This window comes from Camelus ferus, chromosome 12 (genome assembly GCF_009834535.1).
Source record: "Camelus ferus isolate YT-003-E chromosome 12, BCGSAC_Cfer_1.0, whole genome shotgun sequence".
NCBI classification, from domain to species: domain Eukaryota; kingdom Metazoa; phylum Chordata; class Mammalia; order Artiodactyla; family Camelidae; genus Camelus; species Camelus ferus.
This window is the reverse complement of record NC_045707.1, coordinates 11,402,001-11,419,584: the sequence shown is the minus strand read 5'-3', so window position 1 is coordinate 11,419,584 and position 17,584 is coordinate 11,402,001. Positions and strand designations below refer to the sequence as shown.

The window sequence follows — 17,584 nt, the reverse complement described above, 5'->3', positions numbered from 1 at the left end:
GGGCTTTCTCTCCTGTCTTTAGTCTGTGGGTGTGGGGACAGCTTCTATATAGTCTGGTTTTAAACTGGTTTTTAGTAGCATAGAGCTAGCATGACGCTCCGGTTAATCGGACCCTTAGGTAGTACGCCTCAGCTAAAGCTCAGGGAAGCAAGGGGACCTGGCCTGGGGGCCCCTCATTCAGGGGGCTCGGGGACACCGCCTCGCAGGAGGCTGTGGGGAGGCCGGGGGCCCGGCCCAGCCCCCGCGTCTCCCCCTCGGACGTGAAGACTGGGAAGGAGCGGGCATCTGACTGGGAAGAAGGGACTGGCCGCCCTCAAGACCTGTGAGTGTGGGAGGAACAAGAAAAAGGGAGACAGATCCGTCAGAGGAGCCGTGACCAAAGGCCTGCTCACCAAGTAGGGCATCGCCCGGCCCAGACCAAGCGAGAAGCAGCAGGCCCTTCCACCGGCCCAGGCCGGCGTGCGGCGCCACTGTGGATGTGGCCGCAGCTAGCCGCCCAGCCCCGCCCTCCCCGGCGCCCGGGAGCCCAGTGTCCGGGGCTCCGGGCCCCGCCGCCCGCACCAGAGCCTTCGGGACCGCCCGGGCTGCCACAGTAACTGTTAAATAGGGCTTTCTACAAATATACGACATATAAAAACTGTTAAATATATAACTTTAGGCTTTGCAAAATACATTTAATGATCTCTTTCAAACAAGGGTTACTTTAGTTTTCTTTAATTTGCTTTCTGGAGCTAAATGGTGATCTGATGAGACAGCCGTCATGGGAGACCCAACATGCTCTTGGCGAATTCTGGATTATCCCACTACCAGATGGAGCTGCAGAGAGGCGTGTTTAACTGGTTAAAACAGAAAGTGAGTTTAGTACGATCAAGTCCATCTAAGTACAGAGGAGCGGGGTGAGCACGCGGCCTGGGTTCCCGGGGAGGCGCGCCCGCCGGGTCTGCTGCGTGGGGACATCGCCCGCCGTGTCCCGCAGAGCAGCCGCGGGGTCCTCCGGCCGACCCGGCCCCTCAGGTGGCACCACAGTGTCCTTGGGGCGGAGGCCTCTGGCGGGGCCGCCCCCTCCGCCCCGCCGGGGCCACCAGCATGTCTCTGCCCTGTGCCGCCCAGTCAAACCCAGGGACTCTGATGGTGAGGGCGAGTCCGCGTTAAAATAGATTTTGATCTTTGGTCTATTGAATATACTGAAAGGGTAAGAAAATAAAAGCGATTCGGACAGTCTGGGGCACCAGGAGAGGCCACTTCTGCGCCCGAGAGTCCGTCCTCCCCCGGGCCGGTGCTGTCCTCCTTCGGGCCAGCTGGACTGCAGCCTCCTCCTCCTCCTCTTCCTCGGTAGGGAGGGCGGGCCAGGCCAGGCTCCCACGGACGGATGCCCGGTGCAGCCCCGCTGTGTGTCCCAGTGTCCCAGGCCTCACTCCTCTGGGCAGCCGGATGGACAGACTCAGCTCAGGAGGCCCAGGAAGCAGGTGCCCTTGACGGGCCACAGAGAAACGGAGGGTGGGCGGATGACGGAGAATGGTGTCGTCCTCGACGGACGGGAACCGTGGCCAAGGTGTGGACTTGCCAGGGAGCCAAGGCCACTCCCGGGGCCCCTCTGGGGCTGCGTTTGTCAGGAGACCTGTGGAGCAAAGAGAGGAGGGCTGTCAGCCTCTGTGGACCTGGAGGGCCCCGGTAGGGGATGGCAGAACCCAGCAAATGTCTGGGAGGCTGGCCTCGCCCGGACAGTGTGCTTAAGAGATGCCAGCTGACCTTCGTGGGGACATAAAACTTGATTTCTGACCTGAAGGCTGGAGGAAAAATCTACACTTGCCACAGAGAGAAGCCCCAGGGACTCCTCCTTCCTCCATGCCCTGGGCGCCCCACCGGCCCTTGGCCATGGCGGAGAGCACGGCGGAGCACTGTTGGCTGCCAGGTCTGGGCTGTGTGTCCTCCGCCCCGTGCGTTACATCCGCCTGTTTCCCCAACCAGGCCTTGCACACAGCGGGTGCGGCATAGCTGTACCGACAGAGTGATGGGAACGTGTGTGCCTCATGCCCACAGGGCCCCTGGGAGGCTGCAGGGCTGGGGTGGTGTGCACGTGCTGGCTGACGAGGCCCTCACTGTCCCAGAGTCCCAGGAAACGCGACAGGACACGCAGCTCACGGCCGTGCAGCGACCTGTCAGTTCCCAGTCTCAGCTCTGGGGCGGCGGGAATATCACCGTTAAAATGATGGAGACAGAACAGCCTACAGCTTCCACGGAGTGCTGCAGCCACAGTGGTGGGGCCCTGGCTCTAGAAACCTCCCACCCTATGTCTCCACTGGGCACTGGTTCCCCTTGTCCTCTAGGGTGGCCCCAGTCCCAGGCAGGGAGCCCAGGGCCTGGCATCCCATAGACAGTCTCCTGGTGGCCACTGCCTTGCAGGACCCGGCTCGGTAGGGCTTGGGGCTGCCTTTTCCTGCCCTGTCTCCCTGCAGGGCTCAGCTCTAGGGGTGGGGACGGAGGAGACTGGACCAAGCGGGTGTGAGGGGCCCAGGAGGGGCCTCTCCAGATGGGCTGGGGGCCTGTTCTTAGAGGCTGGGTGGCCCCAGAAATCCCAGCTCAACTTCTGACCCCCCCCCCCACCTCTCCTTACAGAGGCTCCTGTTGGGCCCCGGATCCACCCCATCCTACCTGAGCCGTGCCTCCTCCCTGGGGCTCCCAGCAGACTCCCATCCAACCCCGCCCATGTCGCAGGTCCCCGTCCCTGCCATGCTGGCCGCACCGCGGCCTCTTGGGTGCTCTCAATTCCTCGGCAGCGCCAGGCTGTGCGCCCGCTGTCCTTGCTCACCTGGAGCCCCCCACCCCACCCCTCTGCAGACAGCTCCACCCGGGGCACCACCTGTGACCTGCCCTGACCACTCATCCTGTCCTGGAATCAGCTGGCGGGGGCCGGGAGAGGGCCCTTGTCTTCACCCAGTGACCAGCTCAGGGGCAGTCTGGACACCGGCTGGAACTGGTCTCCACCTGGGACAGACGACGCTTCTCCCTGGGGCGCCTGGTCTGCACGTCTCCCCCAGCCCTGCCAGGGCCAGTGCGCCGCATTCACCCCTGCAGCTCCCGATGCCGGCCAGGAGCCAGGAAGAGAAGCTGCCCACTGGTCAGGACTCACTCAGCCTCCTCTCCCCCAAGCCTGTGGCCCTGGAACCCGGTGGCAGGCACAGGGCTCCAGGGAGCAGCTTTGAGACCCTCGGGCCCCCCGAGGCCTCCCTGCATCCTGCCCTCTCGTCCCCAGCTGTATGCGGCAGTGCCCTGGACCCATCAGTGGGGGCCGCTTCACTGGTGTTTAGGTGTTTTAGGCCCAGGACCACCCAGCAGGCTGATGGCAGCGCTGGACCAAAGCTGAAGGGGTCCGGGGAGCGTCAGTGTCTCGGCCCCCAGCCCCAAGGCTGCCTGAGGCTCCAGGTTGGCGGGCACCCACCGAGGAAGTGAGGACAGACGTGGGGCCCGCTCGGGGTGATGGGGGCTCCTGAGAGAAGCCCCAGGGGCAGGTGGTGGGGTGGGGGCCGGGTGGGGCTCAGCTGTCGCTCTGTCTCCACCTACCCAGGCTAGGCCCAGAAGGGCGGGGACGCGGGGCGCAGAGCCCGGGCGTGACATGGCCTGTGCCCCGTGACACAGCACGGGCTGGGCGCTGGTTTCTGCTGCAAAACCTGGCAGAGCATCCAGATCAGGGTGGAGAGCTGGCCCCCTGCCCCACACGACTGTCCTCTTCTGGGGTCAGAGAGCCTCCCGCCCGGTGTGGCAGAAGCAGAGATGGTCTCCCGCCCCCAGCCCGCACCTCCACCCCCAGGCAGAACAGAAGCAGGCCTGGGGCCCTCCCGCCCTGGCCCGGCCCCTCTCTGCCTCCGCTCTGTCCATGTGCAGCTGGATCTGGGGCCGCCTCCCTTCCTGTAATCTGTGGGATTCTCCATTACAGTCTATCGCACTGGGGTGGGGGGCTCCCTTCACTGGGTGGCAGGGCTGTGACCAGTCATCTCCGCCTTCGCGTCCTATGCGGGTGTGCAGGGACGGCCTGTCCATCAGGGGACCCCACAGTCGGGGGCAGCAGGAGGAATGTGGCTCCATCCGAGAGCTGCCTGCACCTGTGTCCAGGCATTGGCCCCGGTCCTGGGGGCCTCATGTGCCCAGCTGAGCCTCCCCCTTGGACAAGGTCAAGGATGCGTTCCCTGGGGCCCCGGGCTGAGCGGCCAGAAGCTAAGCTTTCCATGGACGGACATGCCTGAATTCACAGAGGGGGAAGGCACAGGCACCTCCGGTGCTAAGAGCAGCAGGCGGGGCTCCTGCAGGATGCCAGGGCCATCAGCCATCCCCGCCCGGGGCTTCGCTGCCCCAGAGCCACATCAGTGAAGGAACAGGGCTCCCACACCCACACCGAGACCAAGACACAGCTCCAGGTCACGTCAGGAAGAGGCTGGAACCCGGGATCCAGGTGTGGCCGGGCTGGTCCTCTGGGTACCGCCCACCCTTGTGGACGCCGTCTCACGTGTCCACACGTGGCCCGTCCTCTGCCTCGTCCGCTTCATAGCAGGACCACGCTCCTGTGGGGTCAGACTCACCCCGGGACCTCATTTAACCTCAGGCACCTCCGTGCCTCCAGATGCAGTCCTGCTGTGGGTCAGGGCTTCCACCTGTGACCCTGGGGACGCCCTTCAGCTACAGCCACTGCTCGTGGAAGAGCGGGTCCTCAGGTAAGTGATCCGAAGGCTCTCAGCTGCCTCGCGTCTTCTTGTGCTTATGAAGCAGGTGGAACAGCCAGCCGGCCCCGCTCCAGGCAGAGCAGGTGGGCAACTCTGTCCGTCATCTTCCCCCAAACACAGCGAGGACCCAAGTCAGGAGCCCCCAGAGGCTACACAGCCAGCGGGGAGAAGCCAGGGTGGCCTCAGGGTCCCCACTTCTGTCCTCCCACCGCACCCCCGGCGAGGGCTCCGGTGCCGCGTCGGCCTCTCCAGGCTCAGCACAGGCCGGAGGCCCTCCTCTCCGGGGCCTCTGTGAGCAGGGCTCCTCCTTGGCTTTAACGCACTGCAGCCACTCAGCTCCAGGACCGGAGGAGCCAGGCTGCAGGATGAGCTCTTTGCTGCGCCGATCAAGGACCAACAAAGGGCAGGAGTGCGGTGGGCACCCAGGCAGAGCGGGGAGCTCGAGTGAACTGGAAAGAGCCAGCACGTTCGGGCCCTGCTCGGACCACCCCTGCAGAGCGGACCCTGCGGGTGGGAGGACAGATGCTGACGCTGCACCTGCTGGCCAGGGCGCGGGGCTGCTGCAGATGGCGGAGTAGCTGAACCGCAGGGGATGGAGGGCTGAGTGTGCGGGAGACTGAGCGCTGAGAAGGGGTCCCTTCTCAGGGAGGGAGAGATGCGCTGAGATGGAGAGGGCACCAGAGCAGGCTGCTGAAGGCAGACCTGGAGGGGGGCGGCTGGAACCCCCCAGCCCCCCTCCCCAGGCCTGCCCTAATGCGCTTCTCAGGCTTTACAAACCCAAGCAGGGAGCCTGGAGATCAGACATCAGCTTCGGACGCAGCAGGGCTGCTCCAGGCATCTTATCTGTCTTAGCCATCACAATGCCCATCGCTCAGCTGCCTGAGAGGACGTGGCACCTGGACGGGAGGGAACTGGGGAGCAGGCAACAGACTGCTGTCACCAGGGCACTGAGCGAATGTGGGCCAGCACTGACCACGCAGCCCTTCTGTGCCATGAGGCAGAGAGCTGGGGAAGGAGGCGCGCTGGGAGTGCCAGGGCCCTTCAGGGAAGGTGTGTGCTGTTCTACTTAGCTTTTACAGAGAACCAGACTGGAGTTTATTTTATGCAAGTTGGTAGCTGTGAATTCCAAGCAGGGCTAGGTCAGGGGCCACACCATGGTGTCCCCTTGATGGCAAATCCACCCTCGACTCTGAGGGGTGATCAGCGAGTAGCCGTTAACGCGGTGATTCAGACCCACTCCCTGGGGGGTCCTGTGGTGAGTGACCGCCCAGTACTTCCTCGGGGCCTCTACCAGCTCCGAGGGCCTCACCCCCAGCTTTTCTGCGAGGAAGACCCCTGCTTAAAAAAGACCGACAAAGACCGCAGAGGTATGGGAGGCTGATTAAACACCCAGTGACAGAAGCGTCCCACAGAACCGACGGCGTTCTTCACAGGCATTTGAAAAGGAACGTTGACGGGAGTGTGTGTACGTGCAGGGGTGTGTGCGCATGTGTGTGTGCACGCATGTGTGTGTATTCTGGACAACTCCTCGCCTGGCCCTGGGGGGCCTTTGCATGGCTGTGCTGACCCAGGGCTCAGAGAGCGTGAGGTGCAGGACCCTGGCAACAGTCACCTCCTTGCAGCCACCCCAGTGCGCCCTCCCTGCCTCACCATCACCCCTCCCCGACAGAGCTCGGCCTGGGGTCTGTCACCGGTGAGGTCTGGGGTCTTGGGAAGAATGTGGCTGAGACCCTCCGTCTCCACATCCTCTAAAGGGGCGTCTGAATTGGGACCACACAGGTGCACGGCTCCCCCTTCCACGGGAGGAGAGGGTGTGAGCAGAGCACGGCTGCCCCCGACAAGCTCACCAGGACCCCCTCACCTTCTCCCGCAGGACGCCTGCACATCCGAGAATCAAGGCCCAAGAATGCTCTGTCTTGGCTTCTCTGGGTCTATGAGCCCCGGAGTAAATAAACGGAAACTGGTCCCTTAGTCCCAGAGAAAGTGATGGCACCCGTCATGGGGTTCCCTGGGGGTGGAGGTTTGCCAAGGATGTCTGTTCACGAAGTCCCGCCGCAGCCCAGGCCCCCTTCTCTCAGGGAAGCACCCGGCACCGTGGCCCAGGGCCCTGCACGCGGCTGTCGGCCAACCATCCGGGGGAGCAGCACGCGGCCCGCACCGCACAGGGCAGCCAGGAGGCTGCTGGAAGTAAACCGCACGCCCCAGGACTGTGGCGAGCAGGACGAGGTGGCGGATGCAGAGGCGGACGATCCGGAGGACCTGCCTTCACAGGTCCCACAAGTGCCTTAGTTCCTACTCCATTTTCTAAAAGTGAAGGCAGGACAGAGGTGGCGCCCACACAAGAGTGTCGGGGGGAGACTCTGTCAGTGGAACCACAGCCACCAGCGGACACCAGGGACAGACGCACAGCCCCTGATCCTGCCGCCACCCAGGTCAGGGCGCCGCCTGGAGGAGCGTGCCGACCTCCGGGGCAGCCAGGCCCCCAGCGACAGGCGCGAGGAAACAGGCCTCAGTCCTACAGCACCCAGGACCCGAATTCTGCCGCCTGGGAGGGAGCCTGGGACAGGATGCTTCCCGGAGCCCCAGGCGAGTGCAGCCCGGCCCACACCTGGATTCCCCTCAGGAGACCCAGGGAGAGAGGCCGGCCAGGCCACACTGGGCTTCCAACCCGCTGAGCAGTAAGACGGTTCCCAGTCCAGAAGTGCATACCCAGCACCGAAAAATAACGCTCCCCGGTCCAGGGCCCGGCTCCAGGCCTCGTGCAGGGACCCCTGGCTCCGCCCACCCTGCAGGTGGTGGGCACCTGGCCTCAGTCTCACTGGGTCCTGGGTTAGGGAAGCCGCTGAGAGCGCCACTCCACCTGAGGGAGGCCTGGGACCCCTGCAGCATCCTGTCCAGGTGCCGCCCGGCTCCTGCCGGGAGGTGCCCCGCAGGACGAGGCCCCCAGGCTGAGGCTGGCCCTGTTCCCCTCACGGAATGTACTTGGCCCAGCTCAGCCCCACCCATGCCCTCCAGGGAGACAGGATGCCGCCCCCACTGCCTCGATGCTGCTGGTACGCTGTGCCGGTGTCCCAGGACGGCCAGGCGTCACCCAGGTCACCCCAGCTCTGCAGCAGGCTGCCTGGACAGCCACACACACTCAACTGCCTGGGGACCACCAGCTTCCCACGGCTTTTCTTAAGGGAGGGTTGACAAGTGCGCACCAGCCTCAGACCCCTGCCCTCTCTGTCCGGAGGCCGAGTCGGCCTTTGAAGTCCCACCCGTCACTTGCCTAATCCAGTCCCGCGCCAGCAACGAGAGCCCCGCTGGCATCAGAGGAGGACGGCCCCGGCCGACTGCGGCTCACAGCTGCCCTGTCGGCCCAAGCTCAACGGCGACACCAGCAAGGCGGCCTGGTGACGGCAGGGTGGGCAGGTGGAGGACGCAGCCTCGGAGGTGGCAGCAGAGGGGCCCCCGCTGACCCCTGGCCCCGCGCAGCGGTGAGGGCGGCCCCGCGTGCCTGGGAAGCTCGGGTCCACCCTCGCTGATCCATTTCCTGTGTCTGCTTTCAAGGGGTGGGGAGGTCACCTCCGCACTGGACTCAGCGGAGGGCGCAGTGACCCTGCCAGCCGCCAGCCCGTCAGTCAAACCCTTTCCGGCTCGAATGTCCTTCCACATCTGTCTGTTTGCAGCAGCGTCGGAAGAGGAGTGCAGGGTCACAGCTCTGTGTCTGACATTTTGAGCCACTGCCAGACTTTTCCCAAGGGGCTAAAACGCACATTTCTGATTCTCTCCATGACGTCGTCTGAGCGCTTTCGGGAAAGACGGGCAAGTCTCCGCGCTGACCGGCACCCTCGAGGCCGTCCCCGTGCTGACCGGCATCCTCGAGGCCATCCCCGCTTTCGGTTTTAGGAATTCTCCAGCTCTGGGCCGTGCGCCCGTGTCTGCGTGCTACCCCCACCCGGGGGTTAGGAACCAGCTCCTGCTGGGTGGGTCCCCCGATGCCCACCTTGTGCTCTGCCTCTGTTCTCTGGGAGGGGAGCTTGACTTTCCGAAGTTTGGGATGTCAAGGTAAGTCAGGGCTGCGCCCTGAGAGGGGGCCCTGCAGAAGGCCTCGGTGTCCTCATCTGTAAAATGCGGGCCCCGGTGGCTGTCAGCCTGGACAGGTGGATCTGTGTGCGTGGCCAGAATGGCATCACTGAGTGTCCGCGACCATCACTTGCCATCACCGGTCACTACTGAGCACCGCTGTGCAGCGCCCTCCCTCCCCGAGCACAAATGTTCACCTGGACTGGCCCCCCGCCGTCTCAGAATTTCAGGTGTCATAGGTCACAACTGTAATCCCTGGGGATTTAACCTGGGATGTGGTGCGAGGTTCGGGATCCAACTTGCATGTCTGCCAAACATGAAGCCGGTTTTCCCAGCACCTGCTGTTTACAAAAGTAGGCCGGGGGCCAGGCCTGGCCAGCAGGTGGCAGTTTGCCGACCTCTGATCTGGACCACGGCTCATCTGTGTCTATGAAAGCTTACGGCCGAATACAAGTGGAGAACCTTCCACGTCCATAATGGGTCCAATTTAATAAACTTCCTAATTAGTTTCCAAGGCATTTCAGGTGACTCTCCAGAGTTTTGTTCCTTGTCTGTAAGCACCACTGACCGCGTTTCTCCCATCAAACACTTCTGGGAGTGCATCTGCCGGAGCTTCGCTAAGAAGTCCCCAGTCCCCAGGTGACTGCAGGCCAGCCTCATGACAGCTGGCCCGGGCCTCGGCCCTGGTACAGGTGGGGCAGGGCCGCCTCAGTGCAAGGTGGCTTTGGTTTCGGGGGGACGCCGGGCTGCAGGGAGGCCCGCCTTTTCCTGCAGGCTGGCCTGGAGGTCTGGGCGGTCACTCCTCTGATGTCTTCTGAGAAATAAACCCAGTGTCTGCCTGGTGCCTTTTTCAGCGTCTTCTGAATTAGAACACATATTTTACTTTTTTCCTGATGTGGTTTGCCATTCCGCCCGATTCTGAAATATTAAAATGTATTTACATCTCTTACGTAAACCTATTGTGTGCTGGCCTTTTTTGAAAGGACTGCAGAAGTCAGCCGGTGGCTACTTCACGCAGGTCGGGAAGACGTGTGTCCCAGTCATCACCGCCACCAGAGAAGGCACGTTCCAGGAGGCAGGGGTCCCAGAGAGGTACCTACACCCCCAGAACAATGCCTGCTCCCTGAGGGCCAGGCGCGGCCCCAGCCCACGTCCCAGACTCAGAAGTCTTTGTTGAACGAAGCGGCTTTCTTGTGCGCTTTTCTTACTCTCGGGACCTTTCCGGCTTCAAGATTTCACTAGTTCCTACAAGGAAAGTGGTCATTTCCACATTTTCCAGTTTGAGGGGAGGAGATCCCTGCGCTCCGAGCATTATCAAGAGTACGCCAGTTAAAACCGCTCAGTCTGGAACTTTCACTGGAGAATCTTAGCAGTTCCCACTCCTTTAGTTATGCTTGGTGATTTCCCCCCAGAAAATCATACACGCAATCCAGTTTCCACACAGAGCGCTCGGCAGACCGGCTGTGCAGGACAAACTCGAGTCACGTGAGGCCGCAGTGCATGCTGACCTCCCTTCCTCCCTCCAGGCTGACTTCCTAACTTAAAAAAAAAAAAATTTACACATGACAGAGGTAAAAACACATTTTTCTTGTGTTGCCAGAGATGCAACAATCAATTCCATGCTTTAAGAAACAGTGATTAACTTTTCTTTTTCATCTTTACAGTTTTCTCCTCTCTTTTTGAGGATGGCTTTTCCCAGAGCTTGGGTTCTTCGTTTTCATTCTTCCTGAGTTAAAAATTAAGTGACTGAAGACACAGGTACACAGATGAGTCCATCCGTCCCCAGACCTGCTGGTGCCCCGTGTTATCCTCAGCACGTTCGAAATGAGGCTTAACAGTAACTCAAATACACACACGTCATGGTCCAGTAAGCACTGGCCCCGAGGAACGGTGTCAAGGTTCTAACTCCTCCCGTCCTTACAGCAGCCCCGGGAGTTGGGGAAGAGCATCCTGCCCATTTTACAGATGCAGAAACTGAGCCACGGGGGCGAAGTCAGGTCCCTGAGGTAAGCTGATTACAGCTTCTCTGCCCAGGAACGGAACCAGGAAGGCTGACCTCGCAGCCCGCGTGTGACCTGTGGGCGTGGCTGCAGATTTCACTCCATCCCTCAACTAATGAATTACAGGGAGGTTCCGGTTGCCAGCGTTATGATTATTATTTTGGGTATGGTTTTAAACATACTGCGTTGTGATTGGAAAAGAAGGTTGGCAAACTCCTTCCTCTTCTTGAGGTTTAATTAGTAACTTGGATCACGGACACCTTCATGGAGGTTTCACAAATGGCAGGAAATCAGAAAAAGCCTGTTGAGAATGCGGCTGCAGACTCAGCCATGGTGATTTTATTATTCAAAACCTCTTTGCCCTGGCTCTGGTTAGCACTGTTGTCGGTGGCGTTTACTCACTCTTAACACGGATCTAAGAGTTGTTTGAATTCCAACTAAAAATTGTGTTTATGGTCAGTTCGCTTCCTATAAACTCACGCTGATCAGGACGTGAAGGTTTCTGTGATACCTGAACTGTAGTGGATTGACGTGTGTCACTAATCATATGCACGTCTAAGGTGTGCTAACACACGCCCGCGGGTTGCTCCAATTTCATCATTTTACCTATGATTTCCTTTCCATTTCATTTGCCTGGTACCTCTTTGTTCATTATTTGCTTTTAAACTCTTTGTTTGCTTGTACGAGTGCCCTTAGAAGGCAACGCGTATTTGGCTATTTAAAAAACCTGGTTTGATAGTCTTTGCCTTTTAGCAGAAGAAACTAACCCATTTACATTTATTGTCACCACTGGTGCTGAATTTCTGTCATGAACAGTACGTTCCACACTGATTTTTGGTTCTCTTTCTTCCATGATTTATTTCTTTATACAGTTTTCCATGCTTTTTCTTCCACTGTAGTTTAGAAGAAATCATGTCTTGTTTCTATTAGTGGCGGCTTTTATGTCAATTAAGTGCACTTTTAGTGATTAAGCCACTTCCATAATGATGTAAGTCCCCTCTTTGCAGGAAGAGATGCTGACTCTTCTCTGCCTGCAGCTCCCCACAGTCCCCGCCGGCGTTGTCAATTTAACCCGAGGTTACAAACCAGTTCATTACTTCACAAAAATGTTCTCCACAATGTACAGAGAAGGTTAAATGTACTGTTGCCAATTCTGTCAATGGTGTCACCACGGCCACAGGCATAATTCCTATCCAAGCTCCATGTAGTTAGTTGGCATCAACAGTCACCACTGATCTTCTTACCCGTGGCCTATGACCTTTCCAGTCACCAGCCACTCATTGCTATTTCTTTGATTGGCTCCAGACTTCCGTCATTGACTTTTCCGGAAAGGTACGTGGGTGGTATACTTTCCACATCCTCGCAAATTGAAAGCTGTCCTGTTTACTTCCTCTGTCCAGCACAACAACCAGAAACAGGACTGCGTTCACAAGTGGAACTCTTTCTCGACAGATCCCTGGAGACGGTCCTCCCTCTCACGCTTGTTCAGGTCTCCTGAGTTCAAGGCGGCTCGTCTGTCCTCCTGCCCTTATGTTCTTCCCCAGTACAGCCTGGGCGATTACGCAGATTTCCTTCCTTCTCTCCATTCCCAGGTGGTGCAGGGAGCCCCGCCCTGGGCGCTCTGGTTCTGCTCTAGATGGGGGCTCCCCGCTCAGGGAAGCTTCTTGGCAGACCTCTCTTACCACTGTCACCTGGCCATTCCTTCTGTCCTCGCCCTGGTGGCTTCCCTGGCGGTGTCCACTCCCTCAGGTTGGATGTGGAGCCTCTGTCTTCGTACTTATGGCTTCTCTCTCTTTGGCTCCGTCTCCTGCATCTCTGATGAGTTATCTCTTGGTTTGAGATGTGTCCACATCACCGCATCCACCTCCGCAGGGGCACTGCCATCATCTGCAGCTTCCGTACACATCCCCATCCACCCTGACGGCGGGCCCCTCTGTGTTTAGCCTCTAGTCCACCCAGCAAACCTCCGCACGTTGCATTTCACCCCAGGCTGCCTTCTGCTCTGGCTCCGTGCTCCCAGGTCACAGTCACAGCCTCTGTGTCTCCGATGCTATAAGCAGACGCTCTCCTGGAGCCTGTGTCTCCTGCAGGGGACTATTTCCAGAGTTCACCCCGCCTCTAAGTCTTCAGGAAGTGCTGCCTCCCACAGACGGGGCTCGTTCGCTCACGGGCCTGCGTTTCTATTTTGGCTGCGATGCTTTTTTATTCCCTTGTAGATGGAACGGGCCGGCAGGCTCAGGGGGAGCAAGTCTGCATCCTTCCTCTCAGCTCCCGGCGGGGTGTGAGGCCCTGCCTGCCCCAGGCTGGCCGGGAAGTTCGGGGTGATGTGCAGAGACCCTCGATCTTCATGGGACCCCAAAGGCGGCTCGCCATGGGGGCTGACCCCGCTGAGAGGTCAGAGTTTTGAGGATGGCCGATTGGTATGCCCCCTCCTCCGACTTTCTCCCGCCCCACGTCTCTTCCCGCTACCCCTGCCCCTTCCAGGGCAGGGCACCCCCACCCCGGCCTCTCCTCCCGGCCAGGCCACTGGGGCCCAGGCTGCACAGTGTGAAGGGGGGCGCCCAGGCGGGCAGCCACCTCGCCTGCTGGTCTTCTCGCCACTGCAGCCCATCACGCGCCCAATCCTACGAAAACCTGAAGCCAGGTGGCCGTGACTGCACCAGGCCAGACGCACCTAAGGCACGCGCAGTGGAGAGACGTGCCCGGTGCCTGCTGCTCCCTGCCACACGCGCTGACGACCAGATGGGCGGGAGGGCTTCAGGAGGCATCGGGGCGTGGCTCCATTCTGACGCAGCCATCAGGAGCCTGACCACTCCAGAATATTCTGGAAGGCGCCGCAGGAGGACAATGACCATCCTTCACCTGCAGAGACTCCCTGGGTGTTTAGAAGTGTTTCCTGTCCATCAGTCCCCTTCTCGAAGCCCCGGAGACCCGTGAGCTCAGCCTGGGGCACGGTTACCTCCTGCACAGATGAGGGAACTGAGGCTCAGAGAGTGGAAGGGACTCCCGCCAGGTCACCCACCCAAATGTGCATCACAGCCGTCCCAGGGGAGGACGGCCCGTCGGGACGGCAGCTCTGGACCAGCTTGGAACAGGGAGGTGCAGAGAGGCCATGCCAGGCCAGGTGGGCCTGAGATTATGCTCTGGTTCAGGGAGGAGGCGGGAGGAGGGGACCCAGGGACGGAGGTGCAGTGATGACGATGCTGGTGTTGGCACCGTCCCAGCACCTACATCACCCGGTGTGTCTCAGCTTAATGGGGAGTTGACATTTCAAGTAATTTGGATCGAGACACAAATCCTTCCATTTCATTTTTCAAGACTGATCTTTAACTAACGTCTCTGCCAAATGCCGTATTTCACGCCCACTGCGGCGCCCGGAAGCCATGGGGAGGGGGTGGCGGTGAGGCTCCTCCCCCTCAGGGCTGCTGTGTGGGCGGCGGGGCAGGGCTGGGGGCGGCGGGTCAGGGTCACCTCGGGGGGCGAGAGGGCAGCTTGGGTGCAGGTGGAGCAGATGCCACAGACCCATGGTTGTTCTGAAACAGAACCAGAACCACGCTGGGGTGGGAAGGACGTCATGGCCTGGAGGATTCCCGCCGTGCACGTGCTGACTTAACTCCACCTCAAATATAGGACCTGATTCTCACAGCACCGTTAAGAAGGATCAGATTTAGTGTTGTCCTTTACGAAAAAAAAAAATCACTAAGCAATGACGTGCGTGAGATTACAAGGACGTAGTCAACCTGTATTTGACTTTGCCAGTATTTCTGTCCAATTAGTTCCTGAAACCTGGAATCAACAAATAGTTTTCATTCAAGAGGCCCTCCTGGGAACGGGGGGCTTGGAAATTTGTCAGCCCCTATTGAGGACACACTGCTGACGAGGCGGGAACATGCATGCTTGCAGGGCTGCCGGGGACGCACAGCCCCAATTCCGAGGGGCCCCTTCCGCTCCCGGAGCCTCAGGGGCACTCTGAGCCGGGCGCAGGGCCAGGGGAGGTGGCAGGCCTGGACAGCCCGTGGCTGGCATGGATGGCTGAGATGGGCAGGGTCGGGGTAGCGGGTTCTGGAATGAGGAGGTTCCTGTTCAGTGCAGTAGCTCTGCAGGTTCCTCCATTCAGGACACACGTTGTGTCTACGGTGGGCCCCAGCCTCCCTTAGCATTGCTGAGACTTGGAACCACGTGGGATTCTCAAATCCTGGGCTCCCTCCATCAGGCTGAGCTGCAGGATGTGGGTACCTGGCCAGGGCCCTCCTGTCCTCCTCCAGTTATTCAGCAACCACGACCTCATGTTCTAAGCAACAGCCACCCTCTCAGCTCCCAAACCAGGCCCTCTGGGGATCCTCCAGGGGTACCCGCTGCCTCCTGAGATCTGGGGACCGTGAGAGCTTCATTCCTGCATCCCAGCATCCAAGATGGAGCCAAAGAGGATGCAGAGCAGGGAGGTGGTGGGGGCAAAACTGAGGTACTGATCTTGGGGCCCGGCTGCCCGTGTAGGGTCAACAGGACGGCCACCCCAAGGTATGGACCAGCAGGTCAGAACTCAGCTGACCAGACCCTGGCCGTGACCCTGTCCTCTCAGCAGGCTGCCTGGCATCCCTGTGGCATCAGCACCACCCTGACCCCACCGTCTTTCTCCACTGGACACATTTCCTCCGATTTCAACCCTCGCCATTTATGTAAATCATTTAAAAAAGAAAGATTCAAAGAACAGCTACTTGAAGGAACCCTGAGGCTAATGAAGCACTGTTACCGTGAACAGCCACCAGCGAGGGGTGCCTCCTACTGCGAAACTGGCCGAATGTCCGACGGAAATGTTGTGGGCGTGGTCAGACCCAAGCGTTTTGCTTCTGGTCTCGTTTCTCCGAGAAGATGAAGAACGTCGGTGCTCAGGGGGCGAGTGGGGCTGGGCCAGCCATCGACGCCGTGTTTACATACAGAATCTATTAAAATGTCCAGCTATCATCGCGGTGATGAATAGCCGTGATTCAAAGAACAAAAACGGATTGCCGACGGGGATCGGCGCGATGATGGGTGCTGTTTACGGTTTGTGCAGGTTCTGAGTCACGCCTGGGTGAGCACCCACCGTCCGCTCTGTCTCTCGACACCTTAATCCCAGACCCTCCTGCACAAAAGCCTCTCGCCTTTGGGAGGACGTGGTGTGCACAGAGGACACAGGTCCCTCCTGGGCTCCTTGGAGGGCAGGTGGCGGATGGTTAGCTTGGGGTGGCGTCCACGCACCTCAGCCCCTGGATGGAGGGTGTCCCCTTCAGCACCCACTTCACTCCCTCCAGGTGACGCCCTGGCCCGAGCTGCAGGTGCCCCGTGGACCCTCCTTCCTGACGTCTCCTGGCTACGCCGGCTCAGTGGTCACCCCCTTGGGAAGTGGTGCCCGTGACCCACGGGAGGTTCTGGGGGGAAGTGCTTGTGTCCACCATGCGAGTGACCAGACCTCCCTGGGGCAGCCCAGCAGGCAACGGGGCAGACATCCGGGTGGATGGATGTGAGTGGAGGAGACGCTGGACCAGACCCGAGGCTCCCGGACATTCCCCGTGTACTGTCCCCTGCGGTGACTTTCCTAGGGAAGCTTCAGGTTATTCCACTCCCTGGCGCCTGACGCATTTGGGGCTCAGCCACAGCTTTCTGGGAGCATCCGTCAGGGAGCCCCTCACCCCCTCCCTGGGGGAGCCCTCCCGGAGCCCGTCCTGAGGCAGCGGGCCGTGCTGGCTGCACACAGCGTCCTGGCCCCTCCACCCTCAACCCCGGACGCTTCACCCGCGTCCTCCTGAGGGTGGGGCCGCCTGCGGGCCTGCCCCCCCACCCCGGAGGGCCGTCCCCGTCACGGATTCCAGGCGGGCGGTCTCCCCCCTGCCAGGGGCGGGGCTGCGCGCGTGGAGCTCCAGCACTCCCAGGACCCCGCAAGGGCCGCGCTGCCGCTCTCCGGCCTGAACGCCGCCGCTGGGGAGCCAGATACCCTCTGATGTCCGTGTCTTTGAATGTGGCCTATTTTTTCCCTCTGAGTTTTCAGAACGTGTTTTTCATCTCCCGTGGCCTGAAACTTCACGCTGACACACCTTAGGACGGGCCCTTATTCTTCCGTCTCCGGCCCGGGGTGCGTCCCCGCGCACAGGCGGCGGGGCTTTGGGCGCCACGAAGTGTTTAGAAAATTCCGCTTTGATGGTCCGTCTTGGCTTCTCTCTATTTTTGGCCTTATGCTCTCTAGGCCTCCCGGATTGCTCTTGCCATCTGCTTTCTCCCCCTTTCCTACTTGTTTTTTTAAGTTCTACTCCTGCTTTTCTGAGATGTCCTCTGGTTGACGTCCCAAACACTACCTGGGGTTTCAGCAAACTCTGCCGCACATGCGCGCACACAGACACTCACACACCACGTGTGCGTGTGTGGCATCTCCAGAAGCACTTCCGTCTTCTCACTGCTCTTTAAATAACTCCTCGCTCCAGGAAGCTACCACCTCGTAACAAACAGCACCCGACCCGGGGGTTAAAGCCACAGTGGCCGGTGAGCCTGTCGGCTTCACTGTCCTCTCCAGTGCTCCGTCTCCTCTGGGTCCCTGATCCCTTCTCCCGAGGTCTGTGTCTGCCATCTCGCTCCTCAGGGATCCTGTGACCCCACCATGCAGAGGATTGGGACGCTGGAGCACCAACGGGTGGGTGGCAGGCTTCACAGAAGGCCCTCGGAGCCCAGCTCTCGGCACCCCCCCCCCCAGTTTTCTGCACTGGGCTTGGCGGGGAAGAGCGGAAGTTGGATGCACAGGCAAGAACCACAGCCCAGGACCGCCCAGGACCG

At 60.2% G+C, this 17,584-nt stretch overlaps 1 protein-coding gene across 1 annotated transcript in view; it reads right to left on the bottom strand.

Annotated features, from left to right (window-relative positions):
• Positions 1–653: 653 nt before the first annotated feature.
• TAFA5 (TAFA chemokine like family member 5) overlaps positions 654–17,584 on the bottom strand; it is a 168,312-nt gene continuing 151,381 nt past the window's right edge. Inside the window, exon 4 of the mRNA XM_032492512.1 lies at positions 654–1,618. Within this exon, the coding sequence (XP_032348403.1) occupies positions 1,610–1,618 (9 nt within the window). The 3' untranslated portion in view covers positions 654–1,609. The remainder of the gene's footprint in view (positions 1,619–17,584) is intronic.